This window comes from Harmonia axyridis, chromosome 3 (assembly GCF_914767665.1).
Source record: "Harmonia axyridis chromosome 3, icHarAxyr1.1, whole genome shotgun sequence".
Taxonomy (NCBI): Eukaryota; Metazoa; Arthropoda; class Insecta; order Coleoptera; family Coccinellidae; genus Harmonia; species Harmonia axyridis.
In genome coordinates, this window is record NC_059503.1 from 34,473,166 (window position 1) to 34,500,410 (window position 27,245).

At 33.1% G+C, this 27,245-nt stretch overlaps 1 protein-coding gene across 2 annotated transcripts in view; it reads right to left on the reverse strand.

The window, feature by feature from the left end:
- Positions 1-27,244, reverse strand: part of LOC123674951 (V-type proton ATPase 116 kDa subunit a1) — a 34,109-nt gene extending 6,865 nt beyond the window's left edge. Inside the window, exons 1-3 of one of the 2 annotated variants that reach the window (XM_045610135.1) lie at positions 27,069-27,244; positions 1,405-1,543; positions 276-452 (exon numbers count right to left, since the gene is read on the reverse strand). In XM_045610135.1, the coding sequence (XP_045466091.1) occupies positions 276-452; positions 1,405-1,521 (294 nt within the window). In that variant the 5' untranslated portion in view covers positions 1,522-1,543; positions 27,069-27,244. Of the gene's footprint in view, positions 1-275; positions 453-1,404; positions 1,544-27,064 lie in introns of both variants that reach the window. The other variant, XM_045610136.1, reaches the window with a different exon arrangement.
- Between the last annotated feature and the right edge of the window lies 1 nt (position 27,245).

Genomic DNA, 27,245 nt, shown 5'->3' on the forward strand with positions numbered 1-27,245 from the left:
TGAAAATGATCTCAATTAATCCTCAATATCAAACATAAAAAACTCAACAATTACATTGATCGAAGTAAAAATGCAAATACTTGAGTGAATTTTTTTATGATTGATCGTGTTCGTCATATTAAGAAGGTATAAATCTGTTTTGATTGTATTTTTAATTACTTGAAATTCCTGAGAATCTTTTCAAAGATTCAATTGCATAATCGTGAATCACCTTTGGAATATTTAATAATAAGAATCTCAACTTGTATTGTATTTTGACGTGGTTTAATTCGCACCTCTAAATCTATTATCTCTCTTGGATTAGGAGCCCTTGGAAGCTCCCTTACATCTGGGATGTTGACCTTATCTTTGTTCACTTCGGCCTCAATATACCTCAGTTTTCTTTCCATCTCGTCACATCTTCTTACTTCGGTAACGAATTTTTTTTGGAAAGCATTCACATTTTCATTCAACTACGAACAGAATAAATTGAAATAGAGGTTGTTCAGATTAATAATAATAAAAATAATAATGATTTATTGATCCTGTTGGACCCAATATTGGGTATAGGACAAGTCAAAATTATTAAAACATAATTCTGTCATCCGAATACTCTTTCACACTATAATATGTCTAAGAATACTTTTCACCTCAACTCTACATAAAATAGTAGCTACAACGCATCTCCGCAATGAAAAAGCAGTTTTTTATCAAATGAAGTAAACGAAAAAATGAAATATTATTATATGTACTTTCTTGTCATCAGATTTTAATCATAACTCAAGGAAGAAACATTGAATATATGGACTGTATATGTAAACAGGAAATCTCAAAAGCACGAGTTCGTCAAAACAGTTGTGGCTAGGTTCGAGCGATGTCGTGATTATCAAAGATCATCACATAAACATTTGTTTCCAAACCGTACTGAGTTTGTTTAGTTGTCATCATGTATTCGATCTTCGGTGGAATGTTTATGATTTCAAACTGTTTCCAAATGTAGTAGGTATATAAAATTAATTGCAAAATGATACTTTTCTCTTTTGAAAGTTTTTTACACCGAGCACAGAATATCAACAAACGAGATAACAAGATTTATTAGAAATAAAAACATTTCTTCAAAACATTATAAAATTTTACAAATTTCAAGGTTTGATTAGTGAAATTAAATTTATTATTTTTTGGAATTAAGTTTGTTTTCCAAAAGAACACTTATACATAAACATTGACTCGAAAAATGAAATGAATCGGAACTGTAGTGCATGAGTTCTCATTGAGTTGATTAGCACCATAATTGCATTGCTAAAGATAAAGTTTGTAACACCCTAAAGTATTCACAATAATAACTAGTTGGTACATATTTCAATTGAACGATATATGAGAGAAATGGAATTTAATAGGATCAATTTAGAACATTTAAATACTCACATCTCTAAACTGTACAGTGCCGGTTTCTCCGAGTTCAGATATAACAAAGTAGGCTGCTTCTGGCTGTATAAACAATTGAGCGAGGGACATCTCCTCGCTGCGAAACATGGACCCCATGGTCGTAAGGTTTTTTCAACACCTGAAAAAATGTATTCCTACTTAAACAACATAGGTCTAAAGTAGTCAATATTCAACTTTCTTTTCTCAGTTTTCTAATCCAAGACCATCACATAGGTAGTAGCGTTATTCAGAAAAAAATTGAACGATTGACAGTTGTTGGATAAGAATAATATTCCAGTTGAAGCTATCCATATTTATTGATAAGAAATGTCATATGTGCTGACTTCACGTTATCGCTAATATAGTAGAACCTCGACAAACTCATATATCTATAATTGGCGGAAAACTACAATAAAAAGAAGACAATTAGTGCAATTACTGAAAACAATCAACTGAGGAAGTTTCAGAGTAATATTACCAGTAGGAAGTAATATTCAAGGAATAAATTGAATGAGTCACTTCTACTAAAAATATAAGGCTAGTAAGCTGGAGTATTCATAAAATTTTCGAGAAAACACCGCCTTAGTGTATATAGGGTGTTTCATTATTAAATGTACGTACATAGCAGTGGCGACGCCAGCTTTCATGAATAGGGGGCCAAGAAGGAAGAAGAGCCCAGGATTTTTTAAGGTGGGTTTTGAGCTTCTTAGATATCGAACCATTGGATTGGTGCATATTTAATACAGTTTTGTTTACTCTGGAATCTTGACACTGTATATTAAATCAACAAATATACACCGTATCTTGCGGAAAAAATTTGCTGTAAGTAAATAGTTCATTATTTTTGTTGTCTTTTTCTTGCTTGTTTCAATATTCTCATTTATAAGTATAGTTGTTCTCTCTCTTTATGATAGCACGCACTGATATTTTCATTTTAGGCAAATGTTCAATATAATTGTATCTAAATACGGCCCTGCCTTTTTATTAGCGATTGTTTGGTTAATATAAAGTGTCGTAAGTGGACAAAAGTATTGAATGTGTACCAATCCAAAAGTCCACAATCTAAGTAGCCAAAATATCCTCCTTAATTTTATTTTACCGCATTTCAAATTGAATTCTACAACTCAAATATATGTACCTTCTAAAACGTAATGCGCAATATTCATGAAATATATCAGACTTTATTTGATTTTCTTCGCTCTTTTTAGATACCTTGGTATGGTTAGGTTAGGTTAGAGGTTACTCTCAGGAATTTCGAATTCAGGGTGTTTTACAGACATGTTTCCGACTTAAGAAATTTTCCTGATGATGGCCTAGATTCCATGTTTCTTTGTTATACCGTTCTTAGGGGATATGCATGCAACATATTCTCGTCAAAAATGAATAAAAGATACTGAGTGGTTCCAAATTTATGAGTTTCGGCAAATATGGAATCATCCCCAATAGGCATCGTAGACAATAGGTGATTTGGGGTGTCCTCTACCCGAAGATTAGCTATGAATAGTTAACCATGAAACACCCTGTATATATAAGATGATATTTCTAATTAGGTATATCACTGTTTTCGATTATTTATCTAGATGAGAAATTCTAATGATACAATTTTCCTGAAATTCGCCATATGTAACATTCGAGTGATTATTTTTCACAATATAATATACATACAATAGTATATTGTGCAAGAGGGATAGTTCATTTTTTCTCATGAGTGTGGAAGTTTGTGACACGAGCAAACACACGAGTGAGAAAAGGGTATTTTCCTATAACTGCAATAAAAAGTAGCATATCCTTCATAACTTACTGAATTTCAGAACTGTATACCTATCGCTCATATACTGTGTGAAATATTATTCCACACGGCACTTTGCCCACACCTCGCTTGATAGACCAATTAAATTTGGCTTTTGAAAAGTCGTTTCTATGGAAACGCAAGAAATGCATAGATACTGGTCAACGAATGCCATTTTGAATTGAATCAGGTACATTAGGTATTGTAGGGAAAGTATGGTGTGCAACATGTGGAGAATTAGCATATCGTGCAACGAGTGGGAAAGTCCAATTTTTGTCACGAGTGGAAGAAGAATTGTGGCACGAGCCTGAAAGGCGAGTGCCGCCTTTTCTTCTGCTATGTTCTGGTGACGCGGTCATCATGAAATTCTGCATAAAACTTGAAATTTTTATTATACATCGGCACGCAATTCCAACTCTGCTAGATCTGTAGACACTGTCTCTCATTTACTTCGATATCAAAACTTAATTAAACACGAAATTTAAAATTGTGGTTGATATTAACACGTAAAAATCTATTGCCTTATTTAATATATTTGTACCAATATTCTTTATGAATTTTCACTAGTTCTGTTGACGACATGGACGACATAAAATTTTACATGAAACTTGAAATTAATATTTTATATTTGAGCGCAAAATTCTCGATCGCGATACGTTGGTTCGAAATTACTAAAAAGAAAACCACTAATTTAAAACCCAGCATTCCGGATTTATGCCCTCTGTGCACAAAAATATAAAAAATAAAAAAATAAATAAATAATATGTGCTTATGCATCTATACTGTTACCTACGTTTTAAATTAACGTTTGAGATGATAATTCATAATTTGTTCTTAAGATCAGTCATATTTTAGGCGTGTTTATATTTCATTTCTCAATTTAGCTATCTCAATTAATTGATGGTCCATTTAGAATTGTTTAGATCATTGGGTTGCACGATGCATAGGCATCACAATTCAATTCTTTATTCTTTAATGAATGGTTGATCTTGTGCACAAATAATAATTAATAGTATAACGTCAACTTGAATAGTAACATTTGATTTCAACAAACTAAACGTAAATGAATGCCGGCTTTCATACCAAACTTGTTACCTATGCAAAGTTATTTGAATATTTTATTTTTGAAAATAACAATCCTCACTTATAATAATCTGTACCAACATACATGTTCCTAAATTGGAGGAACAAACGAAAATCATTTTAAGAAAAAAGTCCCATGAACATAGACCCGTAAATGTCCAAAAAATGAATGTTTATTGCTACTCCGCCCCTGTTCAACTAAAAGAGCTAATTTAAATTTGAGGGCAGTATTTTAAGTGGTCCTTACGACTGTTCATCATATCAAATTTTCTTCAAATTATATTGAGTAGTTTGAAATTTATTCCACTAAAATGGATTTCCAGTGACGTCATTTAGGAGGCCGTATCTTCGTAGGGAGGGCCACTAGGAAAAAATTATGGGAACTAGTCATCTTATTTTTTTATGTTTCATCTGAATCCGAGAGATTTCCCACATTTTCCCGGACGCCCTGTATATGCAGGTGGTCCGAGTGCGCAATTGGTACATGAATGAACAAGAACTCAAAATTTTCTGACTTCATGTCAGTGCTCAATTCATTTTTACTCTTCAATTTAATCGATCAATCCGCAATACGAACCAACTCTCAAAGTCAAAGTTTCCTGGAAGGAAACAGTAGATGATTTTAACATGCAAATTTCGGATTCTACACATTTCAAAACTTATCTTTGAAAATCAAATCAAATGAAAATTGGTTTATTCTCCGAATGACAGCAAATATTAATTTTGCAGAGACATATCAATCAGCAAAGTATTACTTTTTCAGTCTAGGCAGCAAAATGATTATTCTTAATGGGAATAAAACATTTCATTCATTTAAGTTGAAAAACTATAGTTATTATAGACATATACATTTCCATAGCAATCAACCAATACAACAATTGAGATTTCATAAAATTTTGTCCTAATTTGTCACTACAGTAAAAATAAAAAGATTGTGGGGATCGAAATAATTTGCAAATACAATATCCTACACATATCATTGTAAACAATCGGAGAAAAAATTATATGAACAACTCGGCAGCAAAGTAAATTGACTGCCCTAGATGAATTTATCTGAACTATCAGCCGCGGCAGCAAATCTACTACTTTGTTGTGAAACAAATAACTATTCCCCCAACTTTTCAATCTATTTCATCTATATACATCAATTTTTATCTCCATTTTTTTTTTCAAATCGAATAAAAATTTATTCTATCTAGTAGTGAAAATAGTTCACAACCTTTGAATGTTATTGAAGCACTCGAAAGGAGAATAGTAAATACTATATGCAGAATGCCTATTATGTATCACAGACCCCCTCCCAAAGTGCCATAAATTTGTACATTAGTTTGTATATTTTCAAATTTATGCGAATAATGAAAATATATCTCTGTTATTTGGAGGTGAGTTATAGAAAGTAAAAAAAGTCAGTAAAAATCCATGAAACCAGTTGCGATTAACTAATTTCGCATAATACACACCTGAAATATGGAACCTAAATCATGAACTCCACCAAAGAAAAACTGACGAACCTGTACCCTTGTCAGAAATCTGCATCTTCGATTTTTCAGGTTCATTGCCACCACAAACACTTCAAGACAAAATACCTAGCAGAATATGCCAAAAGTTCTATTAACCCCTAATCCCTAGTTCTCTTCACTGTCCAAATCTGCGGTATAACTGTGTATGGGTGTTTTATTTATAGAATGAGGTAAGGCGTATTTATTGATTCCGAATGACCACTACTTTATCACCGAAACAAATCGATATGAGCTTTTCATTACAGCAATTTAGTTGTTTTAATCTAATTGGATGAATTTTCTTATCATAATGTTGGCACGATGTACCTGTTATATAATACGGTGTCGTTAAATTACAGTTCTGCGGAGAGTAATTACTATGAACAAAACTGGGGTTTCAGAGGTTGTCAAAGGAAATTCCATTTCTCAATTGGAATAACGTCAAACGGGGAAAACTCTCCAATTCCATTCAGTAAAAACTTTTTTTTTTAAATTCAGGTTTATTCGTCAACATAATCAACTTCAAGTGTGATACATGTAATGTAGGTACTTCAAAGCTTCTTTATATTTTCAATGTTTTCAATTTCTTCGCAAAAAAATTTTCTGTAGAAATATTCAAAAAGTATGAGTTCCCGTCATCTCCATTTTTTTCATAAGAATCCCATTGACTCATGTACTGTTGAGTTTTTAACGAAGGTATGGCATATTGCTGAAATTGCCATCGAAAAAGCTAGCTAATGATGCAATAATATACTGAGTATGCCATTTGAAATGAGGAAGTAGAAGTCGAAGTTGTATACTCCTTAATTTTATTTCATCATATTTCACAATTAATTCTACAACTTAAATATGTACCTCCTAAAACGTAATGCGCCAAATTTATGAAATATGTCAAACTTTATTTGATTTTCTTCGCTCTTTTTAGATACCATGGAAATTCAACTTTTTTCGTCAACATAATCAACTTCAAGTGTGATACACGTAGGTACTTCAAGGCTTCTTTATTTTTTCAATTTTTTCGAAAGAAACCGTTCTACAGAAATATTCAAAAAATTATGAGTCCCCATCATCACCATTTTTTTCATAAGAACCCCATTGACTCATGAACTGTTGAGTTTTTAACAAAGGTATGGCGTATTGCTGAAATTTTCATCGAAAAAGCTATAGGTAATGATACAATAATATACTGAGTATGCCATTCGAAATGAGGAAGTAGAAGTAGGAGTTGTAGAGATCTGAAAGTATTTTAGGGAAAAAGATCATCATCTCAAACCCCAACATGCAAATTTTCAGCACAAGATTATGATTAGTTTTCCATAAACGTCTAATAGGTCATCGCGGTAAATCATCCGTATAGGTCCTTTATATATATATGATAGTTTAAACCCCCTTTTTGTATAACTTCACAAGAGTCGTGTAATTTCTTTTAAATAACTTCACTTCCGGTTCGCGCACTCCGAGCTAAACCTATTGCTTAAACCACCAAATCTAAAATGTATTATAATTCCTTTTTAAGCTCTTCGTAACATTACCCCCCTTTTCTTAGAGGCGGAACAATTCCTTCTTTTGTCCAAATACCTAAAAGTTCATTCAATCTCTTGTCTACTGAGTCTTGTTTTCTTAAAAAAAATAACTGCTACTCAAAAACTCAAAAGAAATTATTCTGCTCTAAGTCCGGTTTCGCGCCCGACGTGAAAGTTCTTTTATAATCTTATTCTGAATTTTTTCTTCCTTCTCTTCAAAAACGTAACTTCAGACGACTGGCTCATCTCAAGTCCGCCTCAAAATTGACCAAAATCGCACCCTCAGTTTAATCATTCGTTAAATTTTTGTCAAAGTCTCCGCCTTCAAATTGGTCGGATTTTTTGCTTTCTCAACTGGGAGCCGAATTGTTCAACTTGCTTACCAACAATGATTAGCCAAAATTCACGATACTAATTAAGTTTTTTCATCTTCACTCTCATCCCTAAAACCCGTATTAAATTCTACTGTCAAAGCGGCTAGACGTCTATCTACAGCAAGTGACAACTGGGAGAAAATAATAACTGATAGTGCATATCAGGTTGCCAAGATAAACGATCCGAAGAGTGTTGGTTTATTCTTATCAATATCAAACGTTCCGTTACGATTTACAATGTGAAGAATATAAAAATTGAATGATAAACCTGCATGAAATTTTGTGCAAAAATGAGTAGCTACACCGCTGAATCTGCTGTTTCGAAATACCTGTATATAATAATAATAACTGCAAGGGTGCATATTGGCGCATAAATGCTATCCCTCGGATGCTCCTAATTCACGTAAACGCTTCCCTTATTCTTTTTAGATATTCCGCTTGAATTTTCTATGGTTCTGACTCCACAAAATTTTGCACGAGGTTTAGAATTGTTATACTCTATATGAACACAATTCATCTCAGTCATTTCTTCACGAAATTTAGTCTGTAGATTTTGTCTTCAAATTTTAATTCAATTTCATCAACACAAATCTGACAAAACCTCCTGGTCTATGAATAACGATAATATGCTTCCAACACAATGTAATAATTCATTACACTTTCGAACAATACGGGATATAAAAATAAAATAATAACGCTTGAGAATAATTTTCCTTTTCGATATAGTATGCTATCAACAAAAAACTGTACCGAATTATTCTACAGGCAAATTTGTCTAGTTTGAATTAAATTGACTTTTTTTTATTGAAATTTACAATTTTTTCGAAAATTATATCCTGGCAGTTCTTCTACCCTCCTTGCAAAAACATTCTGAACAAATCAGTACCATCTCCAAAAGATACACATATTGCCAAAATTATTGAACTCACACGTAAATTGTAAAACGGATATTTATCACGGATGGTTTTGAGCACATTTAATCTTTATTTCTTCCTCATATGCTACACATACAGAAATGTATACAAAAACTATTTCCTCCAAATTTACATACCGATGTTTTAAAAGTGGTTGATATCGAATATCGATTTAGCGTGTTTAAGTGATTATAGAGTTTTTCTTTGCAATTATGCCTGGCAATAGATTGTCAGTGTTGAATAGAGCAAGAATAGATGGTTTTCCTGATTAAGGCCTTTCGAATCATCTAATCGCGCACAGGCTAAGGATTCTTCGCACTTAAGTTATTCGAATATTGCATTTGTACCAGGAAACTGCCAGCGTTTACTGGGCGTCATAGGGTAAGTAATGCAAGAGAAGATCGGTATCTAGCAAGATATGTACGTCGAAATCGAACCATAACATCTCGCATAACATTTTCGGCTGTGCGAACACATTTAAGAAGAACGTTTGGTCTCTTAATTTCCAGTACCACAATACTGCAGAGATGATAGATTCAATTTGCGATCAAAGAGACCTATGTTACTTCCCAGACACATAGCGCTCGTCTACATTGGGCACAGGAACACAGACGAGCTTTTGGCTCGGTGTCGAAATGTTCTTTTTCGGAAGAAACCAGAATTGGTTTAGGTAGTGATAGTTGGCAATACAGAGTTTGGAGCGGGTCAGGGCAACACGAAAGACTACCTTTTGCTAGAGAAGTCGTTTCATACTAAGGAGAATCAGTATTGTTTTTGGAGGCAGTACAAAATGCACTAGACATTGCGAATATACAAATATTACCGGGGCCTGCAAATTCTCCAGACATGAATCCCATTGAGCACTTATTGTGAGTTTTATTAAACGAGCAATCTCAAACAGAAATTATCTTTCTAGCACCCTCCAGAAACTCACACTCGTGGCCAAGAAAAATGGAACTACATTCCAGTGGACACCATTAACTCCCTTATTGCTTCCATGCACAGACGCGTTAACACTTCACTACAGAACAGGACATAACAGACCGAATATTAATGCATTTTTTTCGCTCTAAAGTGGTTTTCTTCTTCATTTCAGTTTCTGGTATTATGCACAATTTTTTTTTCTTGTTCATTTAAATTGAAATTCAGCCATTGCATTGGTTAATTGAATGGACTAATTAAATGTACTTTGTGACCTAATTCTTGACTTATATTAATGGTGTCTCAATTCGACAAACATAAGGGGATCCAAGAATTTTGGCGATGTGGGTTATAAAAATTTAATTGTTTTTCCGTGTAGAAAAGACATAGACAAATTTCTCAATAACTCTTTTCATCGATGATATACATAAAGAATTGATGAATTTCGACAAAATATACTTAGTCTCAACCAGTACAAATTAATCCATAAAGTTAATAATAATCTTGTCAAAAATGATATACTGCTGGAGAAATCTGGTGGGTTGCATCAACATAATACCAGAAATAGGGATAAATTTCTTCTCAAGAAAGTACATTCTGAACTGAGCAGAAGGTCTCCTGTTTATTCAAGTATGAACGAATACAACAACCTACCTATATATTTGAGACAGTGTGATGGTTATTTGAAATTTGTTGAGTGTATTGAATTGTATTCGAAACACGAAATATCAGTTCTTGCATTTGTTAATTGAAGGCAAGATCGAAGGTCGAAGAGGAATCGGACGGAAGAAAATGTCTTGGCTGCGAAACATCAGGCAATGGGCAAAACTACGCGATGTACAGTCATTGATACACACCGCCAGAAATAAAGAACAAATGGAAAATGTTATCGCAAACATCCATTATTGGATATGCATGGAAGAAGAAGATTGAATCCTATATTCTACGGGAATAACCTTGTTGATTTGTAGATTTAATGTAATAAAAAAAAAATAATAAACTGTAATATTCAGACAGGGCCGCCGCGAGGACCGGCATACCGGACATTTTGCCGGGGCGCCAAATTGTAGGGGCGCAAAGTCAGTAAAACAAGACATATTTTTTACACAAAAATGTTTTCTTAGTAGTAAAATTAAAAATTGCCAAGCGTAAATTTTATTGAAGAAATCGAATAGGCGCTCTCAACTAGTTATGAAAATACAAATAGGTTCTAAAATGCGCCTTTAAATACTGTCGAAATCCACAAAACGTCCACTGGTAAATTTGAAAAGGTGATTTTGAGTTAAAAATACAATTTGATATTAAACTTCCTAAGAGGAATATCAGAGGCTCTTTCAAAGAAAATTCAAGAACCCGCATTTCGAAAGCGCTAAATTATACAGAGTGCATCACCATTGGTGTGATGCTCTGTTACAGATAGGTAAGCGCTGAATTTTTTTTAGACTCTGTATCATGAGGCTTCATTAGAGCTACATCCTCGAATTGTGTGGAAATACACAGGGTGTACCAAAAAAAAATTAAATGGTCATGTTTTTTTTACGAAACACCACGTTTTTTTATTTGAATTTCAGAATGTATTGAAGAAATGAACCCAATTTTATTCGAATTCTTCATTCGTTCGAAGTCTTCTTCAAGGACCTTCAATTTTTTCATAAATTGAAAGGTTTTCGGAAAAACCTTATAACTTGGAACTAAGATACTTGAATGAAATTTCGAAAATGAGACGATTCATTAATGACCTGATGAAACGTTGATATTGAGCTTATTCCAAATGTTACATCATGTATTTTATTTTTTATTTGGTAGCAAGGTTCATTATCTTCGAAAACTTCTCTGCATATGAGAAATTGAATAAATGTGTGCTATTTGATTTTGCCCAATATTAACGAATATAAGTTATCTATGAATTGTCTCATTTCGAACGCCTAGTAGAATTCCCAATTATCATCGAAAAGTCTGTAGATACTTACCTCCTGTTCTTCTAGCTGTATTCACTTCAAAAATGTCATTAATTTCGAAGTTTTTAGGTTCTTCTAAAGACTCTTCAATTTATGAAATATCGAAATAACGGTAAGTTTAAAGCAGTATTTCCACACAAATTGGGAATGTAGCCCTAATGTGGAACACCTGTATATGTAACTCATTAAATCGAAAGATATTTAGTGATGAATGGCTGTTCCACAGAGCCTTCAGCCGCCATTTTTTTTTCTGGTGAATAACAAAACATAACAATTTAATAGCAGTCCATGAAGGGCGGCGAAATTTTATTTTTCCGGGGCACCGAAATGTCTGGCGGCAGCCCTAATGCAGACCCTATAATTGCGCTGAGAATTTAAAGAATATAGCACATTTCGGATTAATCTTGCATTCGGAAACATACAGACAGAATTAATTTTGACCACAAATTCTTCATCAGTGATCATACGGAATATTTTAAGACCACCCACTGCTCGAAAACCTACATTAACGAACATTTGATGCAATGATAGTAGTCTGATGTTCTTTTTGAACAAGCGCGCAAAAATAGACCGAATCGAAACAATATAAAATACAGAAGGTCAATTTACAAGTGATAATTTTCATTACCATCAATTTTCCTTCAAATCGTAAAAAAATATGGCCCAGGTCACTATAATTTCAAGATCAAGCTAATTAACTTATTTATCGATCACAGCTTATAAACATTGAATGCATGATTAGTCAATAACTTCGAGTAATTCAAGTCGATATTCATTATTCATATTGAGAGCATTGGGAGTGAACAATCACGAATAAACAGTTATTTGATTTAGAAATTTTGTATTCTGTAGCAGGTGCAACTTCAGGAGGGGTTCAAATTTGTCCAATATGTCTATTCTTTGACTGGTATATCGAACAAAAATTAGGTTTATTTGTTTAGGTTACTGCGTGAACACAACGATAAGGGGGATTCCCTATTATGAATTTGTTCGCTATGGAACGTTTCTTGAGAGAAAATCGAACGATATGCGTATGCTACTCTTACAAAAATGAAAATTTCACGTCTATAGCGCGAAGAAATGTGTCCAATATTTGAGGTCATCTTCACTCAAATGATGCGCCAAGACTCAAGAAAAAAGTTTGAAGACCAAATCAACCAAATCCCGACCGCCCAAGGTTATTGAAAATGGAATAAATCGTGGAACGGGTTAATTGGTCTGTTCGTGATGATCCCGAAGTATCCATGCAGAATCGTGCAAGTGCATTGAATGTGCATAGATCATCGCTCCAATGCATTTTGCACAAAAATCTAAAAAAACTGAATCTGAACACATAGGGGTTCAGAATTAAATCATGGAAATTCAATTGGTGCAAAAATTGGAGCCCCAATTGCCATTCAGAGGAAAATTATCCTTTAGCAGGGGTCATATTCATTGCCCCCCACGGTTCTGATTTGACGCCTATGGACTGTAACTTGTACTAATATAATTCGAACAATGCTGAAAAGCGACACCTCACAGAACTGGTACATTCTAGCCAAAGCAACAGGTAGGCTATCCCAAAAAATCTGAAATAAAATCGAATCAGTGCACGCACCAGGCTTTCTATGCATCTTAGTTTTGACAACCAATTGTTGATGTTTTATGGTAAAAAATCCACAGTCTGGCAATGTTACAGGAAATCTTTTTCCGATGTGATTTTCTTAAAAATATGAATACCCTATATAGGAAAGGGTTACTAGACACACTTGTACAAAAAAAAAATAAGAAATGGGCCACTGAGAATACCAATTGACATATCCCAACGATTATTTCGAAAACCGAGATTAAATGATGGTTATTTTATTTCCCTTTTTATTATTAGACAGGGTGAGTCTTTCACTTGTACATATATTTCAACCGAAGATTTCTGAGGTCAAAAGAAACATTTGTTCTCGACTATTTTTTCTGATTCGAATTATTACTTCAATAAAAAACTGTATTCCGAAAATCATTTCCTTCGATTCCATTCCATTTACGAGATATAACTAAAAATTATATTTTTATTGATTTTCTACAGCCTGTATCTTATCAACCGAGCCGAATCGGAAAAATGGTAAAGAAAAAAATGTTTCGTTTGAACTCAGGAATCTCAGCAATGGTTGAAATATATGTACTACTCAATACTCAAAGACTCATCCTGTATATAACAATTGGTATGATACACAGGGGCTTCATTAGAAGCAAGAGAACAACAACAATTGTTATTTAAATAATAAAAATATTGAAATAAAATAATAACTATCCTTCAACTTCGATTAAAATGAATTTCCATCAAGTAAAACCGAGTTAATCCAAAATTTCGAAAACGTCCAATTAATTGATTATCAAATTCATTCTATTAGACTGATACACACTGTATAATGCAAATAATAGAAATACTTATTTCGAGAATCCCAATCTTCTTAATGATTCATTCAAGACAATACTATATGTGGGAAGTAAATAACATGCCAAACAAATTGAAATTGTTTCCATTCATATCGACCTTCATGAAGTCATTCAATGTATCCATGAGTCGGTATTTGGTTATCGTATAGGATGACCTAGGTTATACCTTCTACGTCTATAAACCAGAGAGTGGAACTCACAAAAATTTCAATTAATATCAACTTTCGATTAATCAATCAAAATAGTTAATTATGCAACTAGTGTGTAAAGTTAAGTTTTTTTCACTAACGAAATGTTTGTTGCATGGATATAGGTTTGTCGAATAGCAATTCCATTAGTGAAAAATATTTTTTTACAAGTGTTACATACTTAAAAGGAATAAGTGTACATGGTGATTCAAACTTTGACTTCACTTTGACAAACTTCAGGAGGTAATTCCTCACAACATTCTAATATAAATTGTCCAAATGTTTGTCAAAGTACTTTTGAAAAAGATGCATAGAAAACCTGGTGTGTCTACTTATACCTGTAAAACTTTCAGACAAAACGGGAGGTTTTTCAGATTTATACCTACTTGATTTCGAGAGATCGCGTCTATTTCAGATAGCGCATACATCGTTTACATTTGAAATTTTCTCGACTCTCGTGAACAATAAGTATAGAACAATAATATCTTATATTCTATGCTCGTCATTATATTCATTTATAGTCTGTCATTATATTCCATTCATTTCATTGAAAATTTGATAGGAACTGAATTGTAATTTATTGTGGAAGTTTGCAGTGCCTAAAATCAGTATTTCATTTTTAAACGACACCAGACAGATAGCGGAAATTTGAAAATTTTTGAAGGGCGCCACCTTGTTAAGCTGAAAACCAAAGTAACAGGTGGATATCTCAAAAAATCTGAAACAAAATCGAATCACTTCACACACCAAGTTTTCTATGCATCTTACTTTTGAGTCACCCGGTATAAGTTGTCATCTGATTTAACCTACGAAATGATTTTTTCTATGGAACATCGTTTATGAAGTGTATCGTCACTCGCACTCTTTTGGGGGTGACCCTGGATGCATAAATTCGACGTTAACCTTGCCGTTCACAGTTGATGTTTCCTCTGACGGCTGAAATTCGCTATTCGACAAATTATTTAGGTCATTTATAATCTTGTTGTTCTTGTTGAAAACAGAAAAATATCCAGTGTTTGGATGAAAGCCTAACCTTGTTGTCTCTGACCTAACCTCCAAATACCTTCTCAACGAATTGCCATGTATGAGATAGTAGACAAATCAAAATGGATGAATTTTTAATCTACTTTTACTCAGTATTCTGTGTTCACAAAAGTTAACAAATACGGCCAAATTGGGTCACCAAAAATTATCTTAGGTCTAAGAAGGAGAATCCTCAGCGAAGCCGATGACATCTCCAACCAGACCTTTAAACGGTTGACAGACAACGCCGTTGAACAAGTATAATATGCAATAAAGTTCTGAATTTTTAATTATTTTTCATTTAGATAGAAGAGAGCTACTGTGATTTCCATCACGAAGCCAGGAAAAAATCAGACATTCCCCCAAAAGGACCACCTAGTTGTCTCCTTTCATCAAAAAGACAAAACACTGGGCGCCTTCAGCAGACTCAACAGTTGTGGAACAGTTGTCAATATTCTATGAATTTTCTGCTGAATGCATTCTATCAGTTTCCGCTACGGAGTGGTCGCTATGGTATCGAATTCATTTTATGCTACTTTTTGGTAACACGTTGAGTAACTGACATTAGTGACAGTTGATGAGTGATGATGATTTTGGGGCGTAATTGAAATTTCAAATATAGCAATAACGGAAACTGAAACATATAGTAGTTAGTAGTTAGTTATATAGGGTTTATTGACATTCTGAAATGTTACTCTGAATAAATTTCCCATATATTGAAGAATAAAAAACTAATAATACCTCAAGCAAACTTGGAAATAAAAATCGATATTATAACAGAAAATTATCTCTAGTCATTACGAAACCTTCAAGGAGGACCCACAGGACCTATTGCTGTCAAGAAAAGGAGCAACCCGTCCAGCAGAGAATACTAACGTTACCAAACTGATACATAATACATATCACCCCATCAGTAGCGCAGCTACTTGCGCTACCGATCTTTCTGCTGAACGCGCGTCTAGAAACAGTCAGAAACCAATCATGTGCAGGAGTGGTAGATATTGGGAGTCCACTTCTCGGTCTTTCGGTCACGTTTCCAGTTTCTCGATATTGATGAACGATTCGGGAAAACCCACGCATTCAATAATTTTAAAGAAATTCGCAACATCTCTCTGATGTGGTTTGGTTTCATCCGCACTAAGTTTCCGTCTGGTCATTATTGCAAAACCAATTTTCCGACTTTGAATCAAAGTTGATTGTAAGAACGTAAAACAACATCTGGTCCAAAATTCTTAGAAACGCAAACGACATGCATGAAACTGAAAAAGTTATCAAACGAGAAGCAAATAAACATTCAGATTAGTTATTTATAATACAAGTGCAGAAGGCATTGATATTCTTCCACGAGTTCAAAATTCAAAAACGAGCCACGAAGTGGCGAGTTTTGGAATGAACGAGTGGTAGAATGAGCCTTCTGTACGAGTATTATACATTATTTTCTCTAATTCATTGCATTTTCATTGAAATTAATGAAATATTTCCATAAATATAATTTAGTGATTTTTGCATTGAAAAATGTTGGTTGGCAGAGCTGATTTCTTTAAGGCAAATTGATGAATTGACAGATAAAGCCGTGGCGGAAAGTTCGGAGTACCAACATAGAATAATAAAATATAACCATGAAAACTGTGCGTTTCTGATATATTCTCGCACGATTTTGTTCTACAAGATGGGGAAGAATGAACGGAATAACCACAGAATTAGAGAATAGTTATTTATAATACAAGTGCAGAAGGCATTGATATTCTTCCACGAGTTCAAAATTCAAAAACGAGCCACGAAGTGGCGAGTTTTGGAATGAACGAGTGGTAGAATGAGCCTTCTGTACGAGTATTATACATTATTTTCTCTAATTCATTGCATTTTCATTGAAATTAATGAAATATTTCCATAAATATAATTTAGTGACTTTTGCATTGAAAAATGTTGGTTGGCAGAACTGATTTCTTTAAGGCAAATTGATGAATTGACAGATAAAGCCGTGGCGGAAAGTTCGGAGTACCAACATAGAATAATTAAATATAACCATGAAAACTATGCGTTTCTGATATATTCTCGCACGATTTTGTTCTACAAGATGTGGAAGAATGAACGGAATAACCACAGAATTAGAGAAAGTATATTCTAAAACGAGTTGCAGAATGGGCTCTTATTCCAACACGAATACGAAATTCGAAAACGAGGGACGAAGGAGATATTTTTCGAACGCATGAGTGTTGGAACTGCCTTCTGCAACGAGTATTAGACGATATTTTCTCTATTTCAGTCAAGTTCTGTGAAATATTGTCGAAATTCAATGAACAATTCAGATTTTATATCCTAGTGACTTTTGTATTGTATCTTGGCAGTTGGTGTGACTGTTACGAAAATTGACAGATTACGGAATTTGAATATGAATCGTACATTTCGAATTTTGAAATAACTTACAATTACGCATTAAATTCGTGAATTATGTCTGACGAAATCGATTTAACATCACCAGAATTAAGAGTAATTGCGAATAATGTTGCAAATCATTTCACTTTATCTAAAATCTAAATATATTATATTGACAATTATTGACGTTTGTTGAAATTTGAAAGGATTGGAAGTCAGTATAGACAACTACAAAAGGAAAAATATAACTGAAAACGATACTTTAATGAGTTCATTACAGCACTGTTTTTAGAACTGTAATGAACACATTACGATACTGAAATAGAGAAACATTTTATTTCTTGTAATTGAACATCTGGTAGGTACACAAGAATAGGCAACTTTAGAAACGCTCACAAAATTTTTGAACTTCCTCAACTTTTGTGGAGCATTATATTTAAGGATTGTTTTCATTTCTATGTTTATATTTAGTTACGCTTCTCACCTGAGCAAGTCATGTTTTGATCAAACAACCATTGTGAACTCGAATTTATTTTGGCTCATCATTTTCAAAAATTCTAAGTTGGAATCGTTCGAGAAAAAGATATCGATCGAGCTGAGATTTTGCGAGTACATATACATATATAGAATAATCGTTTCAAAGTTTCGTATGCACAGAATCATCAGAACTATAGAAATTCAAGCTGAAAATAAAAAAAAATATTTCAGTGACAGCAGAGCCGAGCGGACTCAAAATTTGCGTGTCTATACAGGGTGTCCCGGGAAGAATGCGACAAACGAATACCATGAATTAAAGTCATCAAGGAGGAACCGTATCAAGATGTTTCAATCGCCTGAGTGTCTTCGTTGGGGATATACAGGGTGATGTTCATCTTATGAGTGAAATTTTATAATGAATTGATTCTTTGTGGTTCCGAAAACGGAAAAAAATCATAATGTTCACGTACAGGGTGATCCAATATTCACGAAAATAGGAAAAGTCTGAAATTTTTCTAGTCTGGATCTGATTTACTCGAATTCAGAAATATTGAAGGAAGGCGATAGAAAAGGGTGACAAAACTTCAAAATTTGAAATTATTCGGTCGATTAGTTAAAGAGTTATTGAACTGTAAAATTTCACTCATAAGATGAACATCACCCTGTATATCCCCAACGAAGGCACTCAGGCGATTGAAACATCTTGATACGCCGGGTCCTCCATGATGACCTTAAATTGGTATTCGTTTGTCGCATTCTTCCCGGGACACCCTGTATAGATAACAATTTCAAGGTTCATGCAAAAATTTCGTGACGAGAATATAAAAAAAAAATGAGGAAAACTGAAGTGAAGCAAAATGAGGTCAGAAGCTTCTGACCGCTTATTCATTCACTCGTTCAAGTCCACACACACAGGATTAATAAAGATTACTATTACTATTACACACATCTATAAAAGGTTAAAGGTTGGTATCTGACGGTGCAATTGATGCTCTAATGACGAGCGCTAAAAAGCTCCTGACACCACTTCAGCGCTAAACTATTGTCTATTGTGTGGAATTGGCAGTGATTTTTTATTTTCAAATAAAAGGTTGAAAGAGTGAAAAGATTCCCAGACAAATGGTAATTGTGATATTTTCGATAAGATCTTGTGGATAAGAAATAAATGGAAAAACTAACATGTGTTCAACTCGAACTCAAAATTCATTCTAAAATGAATGCTAGAGTAAGTTCGTTGTTTAAATCAATCCAAGAAACATTCTAAATTCAAATCTATTAAGATTCAAACTATAATTTCAATCGAAGTTATAACAATAATAAGTGTTGATTGTGCCAAATTGAGAAAGACACACCAGTAATACAGTTTAAATTGTTACATTTCATTTGGCCATTTGTGAAACCCATATGCTTAAAATGTAGAGCTCGATTGGTTAGAAAGCAGCCTTTCAAAGGCTTATCTTCCCTATCTGGAGATGTTGAAACCGACTGAAAGAGGCATTCATACGTAGGTATATATTACGAAAGCTTTCAATAAACAATTATGAAAATACCCATGTCAAACTTCCTTTTGGTTAGCAGGTTAGCCGTTATCAAACTTCAAAAATATTTCGAATCAGCAACAGCGCTACACCGCTACTCAATAGGGAATTCCAGAAAAGCTTACAATGTAAAATATGAACCGTTTACAATGTAAAACATGAACCTGTGACGGATGTATAAATTCAACGAATTCAAGTACTGCCTAGTCGATTTTTCTTGATATAAAATATCGTTAGCACTTTGAACAAGCAATCCTTGTATGATTCCGATATGATTAAACACAATCCCAGATAAATGAGATCTGGAAATATTTGAATTGAGTCTTAACTATGCAGGATATTATAGAGGCTATTTCATCATAAACTGGACAAACATATACAGGATGGTCCAATAGTTAGTGCAATAACTTTTGCGTCCGATGCAACAACTCTTTCAATGAAAAAAAAAATCCTATAAACACGTTATATCCTAACAAGCTTCGTTTTCGAGATACAGGGTGTTTAGTTTTGGCAAAAAAATCAGTTTTCACTTATAACTCTAATATTATTACATTCATTTTTAGGTGTTGAAGTCTAGATAATGTAATGTTTCGAATTAGGTGTTTTCTGTCAAAATTATCCACCCCAAAGAACTACGTCGTCTTTTTACTATTATATATAGACTTATAGAGCGTCCTACTTTTAAACAATGCAGGACTTTTTTTATGAAATCGACAAAACGTCTTCTGGCATTAATTTGATAAAGTAAGTTGGAAAATACGATGTCATATGAAATTGAAAAGACACCTGAGGGAATAACAGAGGCTGCTTCAAAGAAGATTCAGATAAATTAGGCAACGCAGGGCATCAAAATTTTATTCTGGCGGCGGACCAAAATGTCTTGCTGCGGCCCTGATCAGAATCACAAAAATTCAAGTAAAATCTCATATTCGGTATTTTAACGATTGTTAAAAGAATATTCGAAAGAAGCTGAAAAAAGTGCATGATGTGTCAAGAGAAAGTTTGCCAACTTATAAACTAATGAGTTTCCACTTATTTCTTCAAATGAAACGTACTTGATGATTATCTATTCTCCATATTTTCTCATCAGATAATACAGGGTGTTCCTGAATTGGAAGTACAAATGAAGAATGAGTCCTATAAAAATGGGCTCCAAAATGAGTTGTTTTCAAGTTACAGGTTCGGTTGGTTTGATTTTTTTCAGGTTTTTCACACATAGCATAGGCACTTTGAACTGAAATTTGTCATTCCGATTCAAAATTTGCATCACTTAATATTTCAATTTCGTTAAAACCCTACACGATGATATTTTTTCCAGTACTAAACTTTAATTAATTCGAATTACCAAGGAATCTATATCATTTTCATTTGTATCTCCGATTAAGGAATATCCTGTAGACTGTATAGAGCAAGGTTTTCCTCCAAAATTAGAACATATTTCGTCTCCCTCTTATATTTGCTCTTTTTTTTTTAAAGTACTTTATGTATATGAATATTGGTAATAAGGTTGTCCATTTCAAAGAATAAGTATAATTGTGTTCATATAGAGTGCCTAAATAGGAAATCAAATCAATTGTTTCTCCATAATTATATTTTCGAACGTCAATAGATCACGTGAGATTATCATTCATGAAAATCTTCTCGTGATAAAACATAACAAAAGCTTATTAGTTGTATTCTCAGTTCTTTCAAATTCCGTTGATAAACCAGATAGAGGAAGTATAACCTTTTCAAAGGTTAAGAGGTCAATCAATAACCCGTTTTTTAATCAATATGTTATAAAATAGGTTGTTCTGATTGGTGACAATTTTCACAAATTCATTGAAGAATGAATAGACACTATGAAATGATGATCTCAAAGTCTAAAACCAGAAATATTCAAAAAACACAATATAGAAACATTTGCATGCGAAATATTCAGACGGCAATAATAATTCTTCGTTGTTCAATTCAAAGTCTATATTAATCGTAATATAAGGACTAATAATTATTAGAAGGACTAACTATCTAGTTAAAAACACTAGAAAATTTCAAAAAAAAATCTAGTATGAGATTGGTTGGTGATTTATCCATCTTCTGGTATAGCGAATGAAAAATTTTTAAACCATATTTGTCTAATTTCCACGAATACTTTATTCTCAATAAACTGGTTTCGAATGTTCAGTTATCTTCAAGTCCTGAAGATGATATAATGAAAATAAGGTAGGTGTTAATGGAAGACATGAGTTATTCAAAACATACATAAATATCTAAAAGTATTCGCAGTTCATATTTGTTGATCAATTACACAATATGAGAAACTTCATTTCCAGTTTCGTTCGTAAATAAGTTCAGTGTTTAATCTGATTATGTACATCTGAATACTAAAAAAGGGCTTTTTTATGGAATTTTCAAGCGATATGCCAAATAATTCTGAATCTTATGCAAACACTTTTATCTCTTATCAAATTCATGAAAATCGGTCATCGCCCATATATGAATTCATAAAGTCAAGCCAAATTTGCACCAAACAAGTATAGCATCAAATCAAAGATAATTCAAAATATAATATAAAAAACTTGTCAGATTGTTCATCATGGACGAATACCAAACTGATAATTCAAAATTGTTATATTAAATGATTATAATCACTATTTATTAGTAATTTGCCAAAATTTTAGTTCGCCACTAAAGCAACAAGGATGGTACGCTACTGAGTTGAATTTATAGCCATGATTTTGAAGTCAAGGCTCTCTGACCATACCAAGCTAAAATACATCGATCAGGCTGATGAAGACTCATAAGTAGTTGAATCAAGTGCAGAATAATAAATTATGTACAGCTGGTCGCAATACAGAATTAGGAAGGAAAGACCTAACAAGTTTTAAAAGGACATTTCATTAACATTTCAATGCTATGTAAGGCATTTCATCATATTTGAGTTAAGTAAAATCAAAATAAATTTTCCATAAATCGAACAAAATTTTTTTTTTAGATGTCTACAGGGAAAAATATCGACGTTGAAAACCCTGTTTATGCTTCGAAATCAAGGTATACACGACTATAAATATTTCTCCAGTTTATGATGAAACACTCTGTATCCATTTGTCACTTATCACTCAAAAATTTCCTTTATATGACTTTTTCGTTTGGAGTGTTTAGTAGTCGATCGTCACCTACTACTGTTGAAGCATACAGCGAAAGTATTTTACTAAACACTCCATTCTAGAAAGTCATATAAAAGGATAAGTGATACATTTTTTCAGAGAAGCTTTAGACGGTGAATGGATTTGACTTTATTTTCATTTTTCAATAACACAACGCTTTGAGCTTCTGTGAGGTGTCACCTTGAGGTCTTAGAGAAATAGGATTAAAATGATAAAAAAATCAGTGTCAAATTTTCATTCTACTTGACTTTTTTTTGTATGCCTCATGATAATATTTCGGCAAGTTATCTTGTTGAAATTGATCTTTTTCAAGATAGAAATTCAGGTCACATGTAAATGAAACGCAGGTATTTGTTCAGTTTGTTTGATCAAGAAATTAGTAAAATATATTTCCTTTCGAGGAAAATGGCTGTGTAAACGTGACAGTGATTTTGTTTGTTTTTTCATAGGGATTCATAAGGAAGTCAAGTACATATTTATGTACTAGTAAATAACAGCTATAAATAGGATTTTATAGTTTGTATCATCGAAAATTAATTCTGTAGATATACTTGACATGTTACAATTGAGAATTTTAAAATTTGAAATCATAGTTTCCACTAATTCTACGTAATTATCTGTGATACCAAGAAAATTTTCTACTACTTGAACAAATTAATACCAAGCGTTAGACTCAATCAATCAATGTGGATCTTCAACAAATTTCCCCATTTTAAGACCATCAAATATAATGGCTTTTAGTTTTCCATGCTAATCCTAGGAAATTTACCTGACAAATACCCAAAACAATTTCCATCATTTTTATCCTATTTTCACCTTACGGTGAAATCTCACAGAAGCTCAAAGAATTGTGCGAATTACGTTATTGGAAATAATAAAGTCAAATCCATTCAACGTATAGAGCTTCCCTAGAAAATTGAAGGAGCTTGTGACATGAAATTACGTACATATGTATATCAATTGCTATAACGCATTGATCCATCTAGGTTGATGGCTAAGAGTTGAAGAATATATGTTTCTCTAATTATGTGGTTATTCCGTTCATTCTTCCACATCTTGTAGAACAAAATCGTACGAGAATATATCAGAAACGCACAGTTTTCATGGTTATATTTTATTATTTTATGTTGTTACTCCAAACTATCTGTCAATTCATCAATTTGCCTTAAAGAAATCAGTTCTGCCAACCAACATTCTCAATGCAAAAAGCACTAAATGATGTTTATGGAAATATTTCATTAATTTCAATAAAAATGCAATGAATTAGAGAAAATAATGTATAATACTCGTACAGTGGGCAGGAAGACCTAGGTCGCTAGCCCTTTGAAACATTGTTTCAATAAAGTTTTTCTTCTCTCTCTACTCGTACAGAAGGCTCATTCTACTACTCGTTCATTCAAAAACTCGCCACTTTGTGGCTGGTTTTTGAATTTTGAACTCGTGGAAGAATATCAATGCCTTCTGCACTTGTATTATAAATAACTATTATAAATTTAATCTACAAAACCAGAAACTCATAAAATCATGATCATGCGATGGCGCGATGTATTGGAATGCAAAACAATTATAGATCTATGAAGTTACAATTTACAAATATCTGATTTGAAATAGAAAAAAAAGTAACTACTACTAATTATTAATATTTTTGTGCAAAGAGATAATATACGCTATTGTACAAAATTAATATGGAATGAATGTTTTTAAAAATTGTATATACGACAAAGTAGAAAATGTATATTTTTTAATTTCTCATCTTGACTTATGCTTGAACAGTGTTGAATCCAGGTGTGTGCCAAGGAGATATTACCCCTCAGAGTACCGATATCCCCCGAAGAAAAAAACTATATCTGAAAATCAAAACAAATTTTTGACTAACCCTCCCCCTAGATATTGAAATTCAGGAAAAAAATTGTCTGGATTCAACACTGTGATGCTTGAATATTAAAATTCGAAATTCAGTGTCAACAAGTACACCATTATCAAAATAAGAAAAATAAAAAATTGTGGTTCATAACTCTTATCACATGGAATCTAAAATTATCGAAAAAGACTCGATGGATAGAAAAAAATTGTCTCTCGAAGATAAGATGTGGTACAATTATGCACCACAATCTTTTCAATAATTTTAAATAATAAGAAAGCACAGTCGGGAAATATATTGTACCTAAACTGAATTACATATAACCGATTCATCAGTATAAAATATTCAATGTTTGCCATTGAAAACTGTCAATGATGGCGAATATTTCTCTGAAGAAAATCGATTCTCGAGTTCGGGAAAAACTCTGACTTCTTGGTATCATTTTCAGCAGCTTTTGAACGCTAATTTGATTCATTTGCCTACTGGAGGCCACAAAAATTGTTATATATTATATGAGATGTAATTTATCATTATTCGTTTATACATATATTTTATGAGGGACGGGGTGTGGTTCTGATGAAACGACCCGCTTCAATCTAGCAATTTTTTTCGATATTCTGCTTGAGTTTTTTATGATTCTTGTGACACGACTAACAATTTCGCACCTTGCAACTTGAAATTGTTATTATTCTTCTGTTATCAAAATTTCAAATATTTTCTGTCTCTATAATATCATTTTTTATGTATTTTGTTTGAATTAAAATGTTGTATACAGAGTTTTGAAATATGTACTATTTTATACCTGCAACATGTTGTCACTGAGATATTTATTTTTTTTTTTTATTATTCTGCGAGTTATTCTGTATATTATTCTTTGATTCTGAACGAATTTCACATTGAGTTTCATGTTATTCTACAGGTCAATGCAAAATTTATCTCGTTCGAGTTCATACTTTTGAAATTACATATATGGAGAACATATATGATCATATACATAAAAACCCTCGGCAAAACCCAATATCGGATTTTTGGCTTTGAAAAACTCTGAAAGAGCCTGAAATTTTAAGTTTCTAGAGTTTTTCGTTCATGAATTTGCGTAGTTACGGACGGACGGCCGATCAGACATAATTTGGACCAATAATCTTGATGTCGTCATCAACGAGTCGAGACCATCATAATAATTAACGAATATATTTTTTATATACATATTTGTGTATTGGAAGTTATTGATTTTGCACTACGATAATACTCGATAACGAGTTTCCTTCCAAAAGCTCAATAAATCTTATCGAAAAACCAAGGTGAGTCGAGTATTGCCCTGATATGGCTCCAGGGCCTTCAACCACCTTTATTTTTCTCTTTTCAAAACATAAAATCACCTTTTCGAAGCAACCTTCCAGCTTTCACATATGCATTATACATAGATAAAAGAGAATTCGTGACAAGTAAGAAGTAAGAATCTTTTGTGATCGATCGTTGAAAATGAATCAAAAAATTTATCAAGCATTTGATTTTTTGACGGACCAACGTCAACTAAAAAGAATTCATTGGATCGCTTTCATACCTTTAAATTATATTTTGGAAGGGGTCCAGTCTGAAAGAGATACAATCAATTGTGATGAACAATATTTTCTATATCAACTACTTATTCCCGGTATCTTTTCGACAATATTCGACCAACGCGGAAACAACAAATTGTTTAATTCCATTACGTATATCCATTGCAAAAAAAAAATATCAAACAACTCATAATATATTCTCCAAATATTGAACGTTTTCAAATTTATTGATCATTATAAGATCATTCAAAAATACGGGTACACCACTGGAAAACAAACACCTAGCTACTATCTCGCGAATACTCTACACTGCTGATAAAATTCGTGATGCATTCTAATCACCAACAATTCTTCACGACATTTTTTAATTCGAAAACACGCATATTCTTGATTGTAAACAAGGAGAATATAGCTAATTTTTGAAGGCGGACGGTCGAAAACAAACAATTCTACCGCGAAAAGACATTAAGCCGAGCATTAAGCAGAGATCGTTAAAATCGAAATATAGGTACTATAGAATAGAGTTTATTACCTGACGCTGAAATTAGATTAAATGGAAACAACCATACCGCCCAATGGGTGTTTTGCTTCGGTTGAATTATTTTATTATAACAATAGTACAAGAAATATAGAAAATCAAGGTGTTCCCTGCACTGACAATATCGAAAATTGTGTCACATGATCTCTCATCTCGTGACCAATAATCTTGTCTGGACATTCTGCGAGAAAAATTTTTCAGTTTCTAATGCGGGAGTACAATTTATTTCGCGTCTAACACCCCAGGGACGTTCTCAGCCCAATGTGCAGCCCTCTTTAAATGCCCTTAAGGGCTTCAACCTGAATAATTAAATCACAAGTCTCAATTATGCACATGATTCACGAATATGACATTAAGAAAATAAATATAAAGTAACAACAAGATTGATCATTTCTGAAATCGCTTTAGGGCCCTTTAATTGAGGGAATATCGTTAAATTCTTATTGAGGTAGAGTACCAATACTAACCTTCAACCGCCAAAATTGTGCACTAAAGCCCTCCAACCACTAAACTTTTCAAATGTTCTTGTTTTTGAAAACACGCGATTTTTTTCACAGCAAACGCGGTTCCTTCGATGACTTTGGGACAAATCACATGATAAACTGAACAAGAACCACCTCGACCAAACAATCTTGATTCGAATT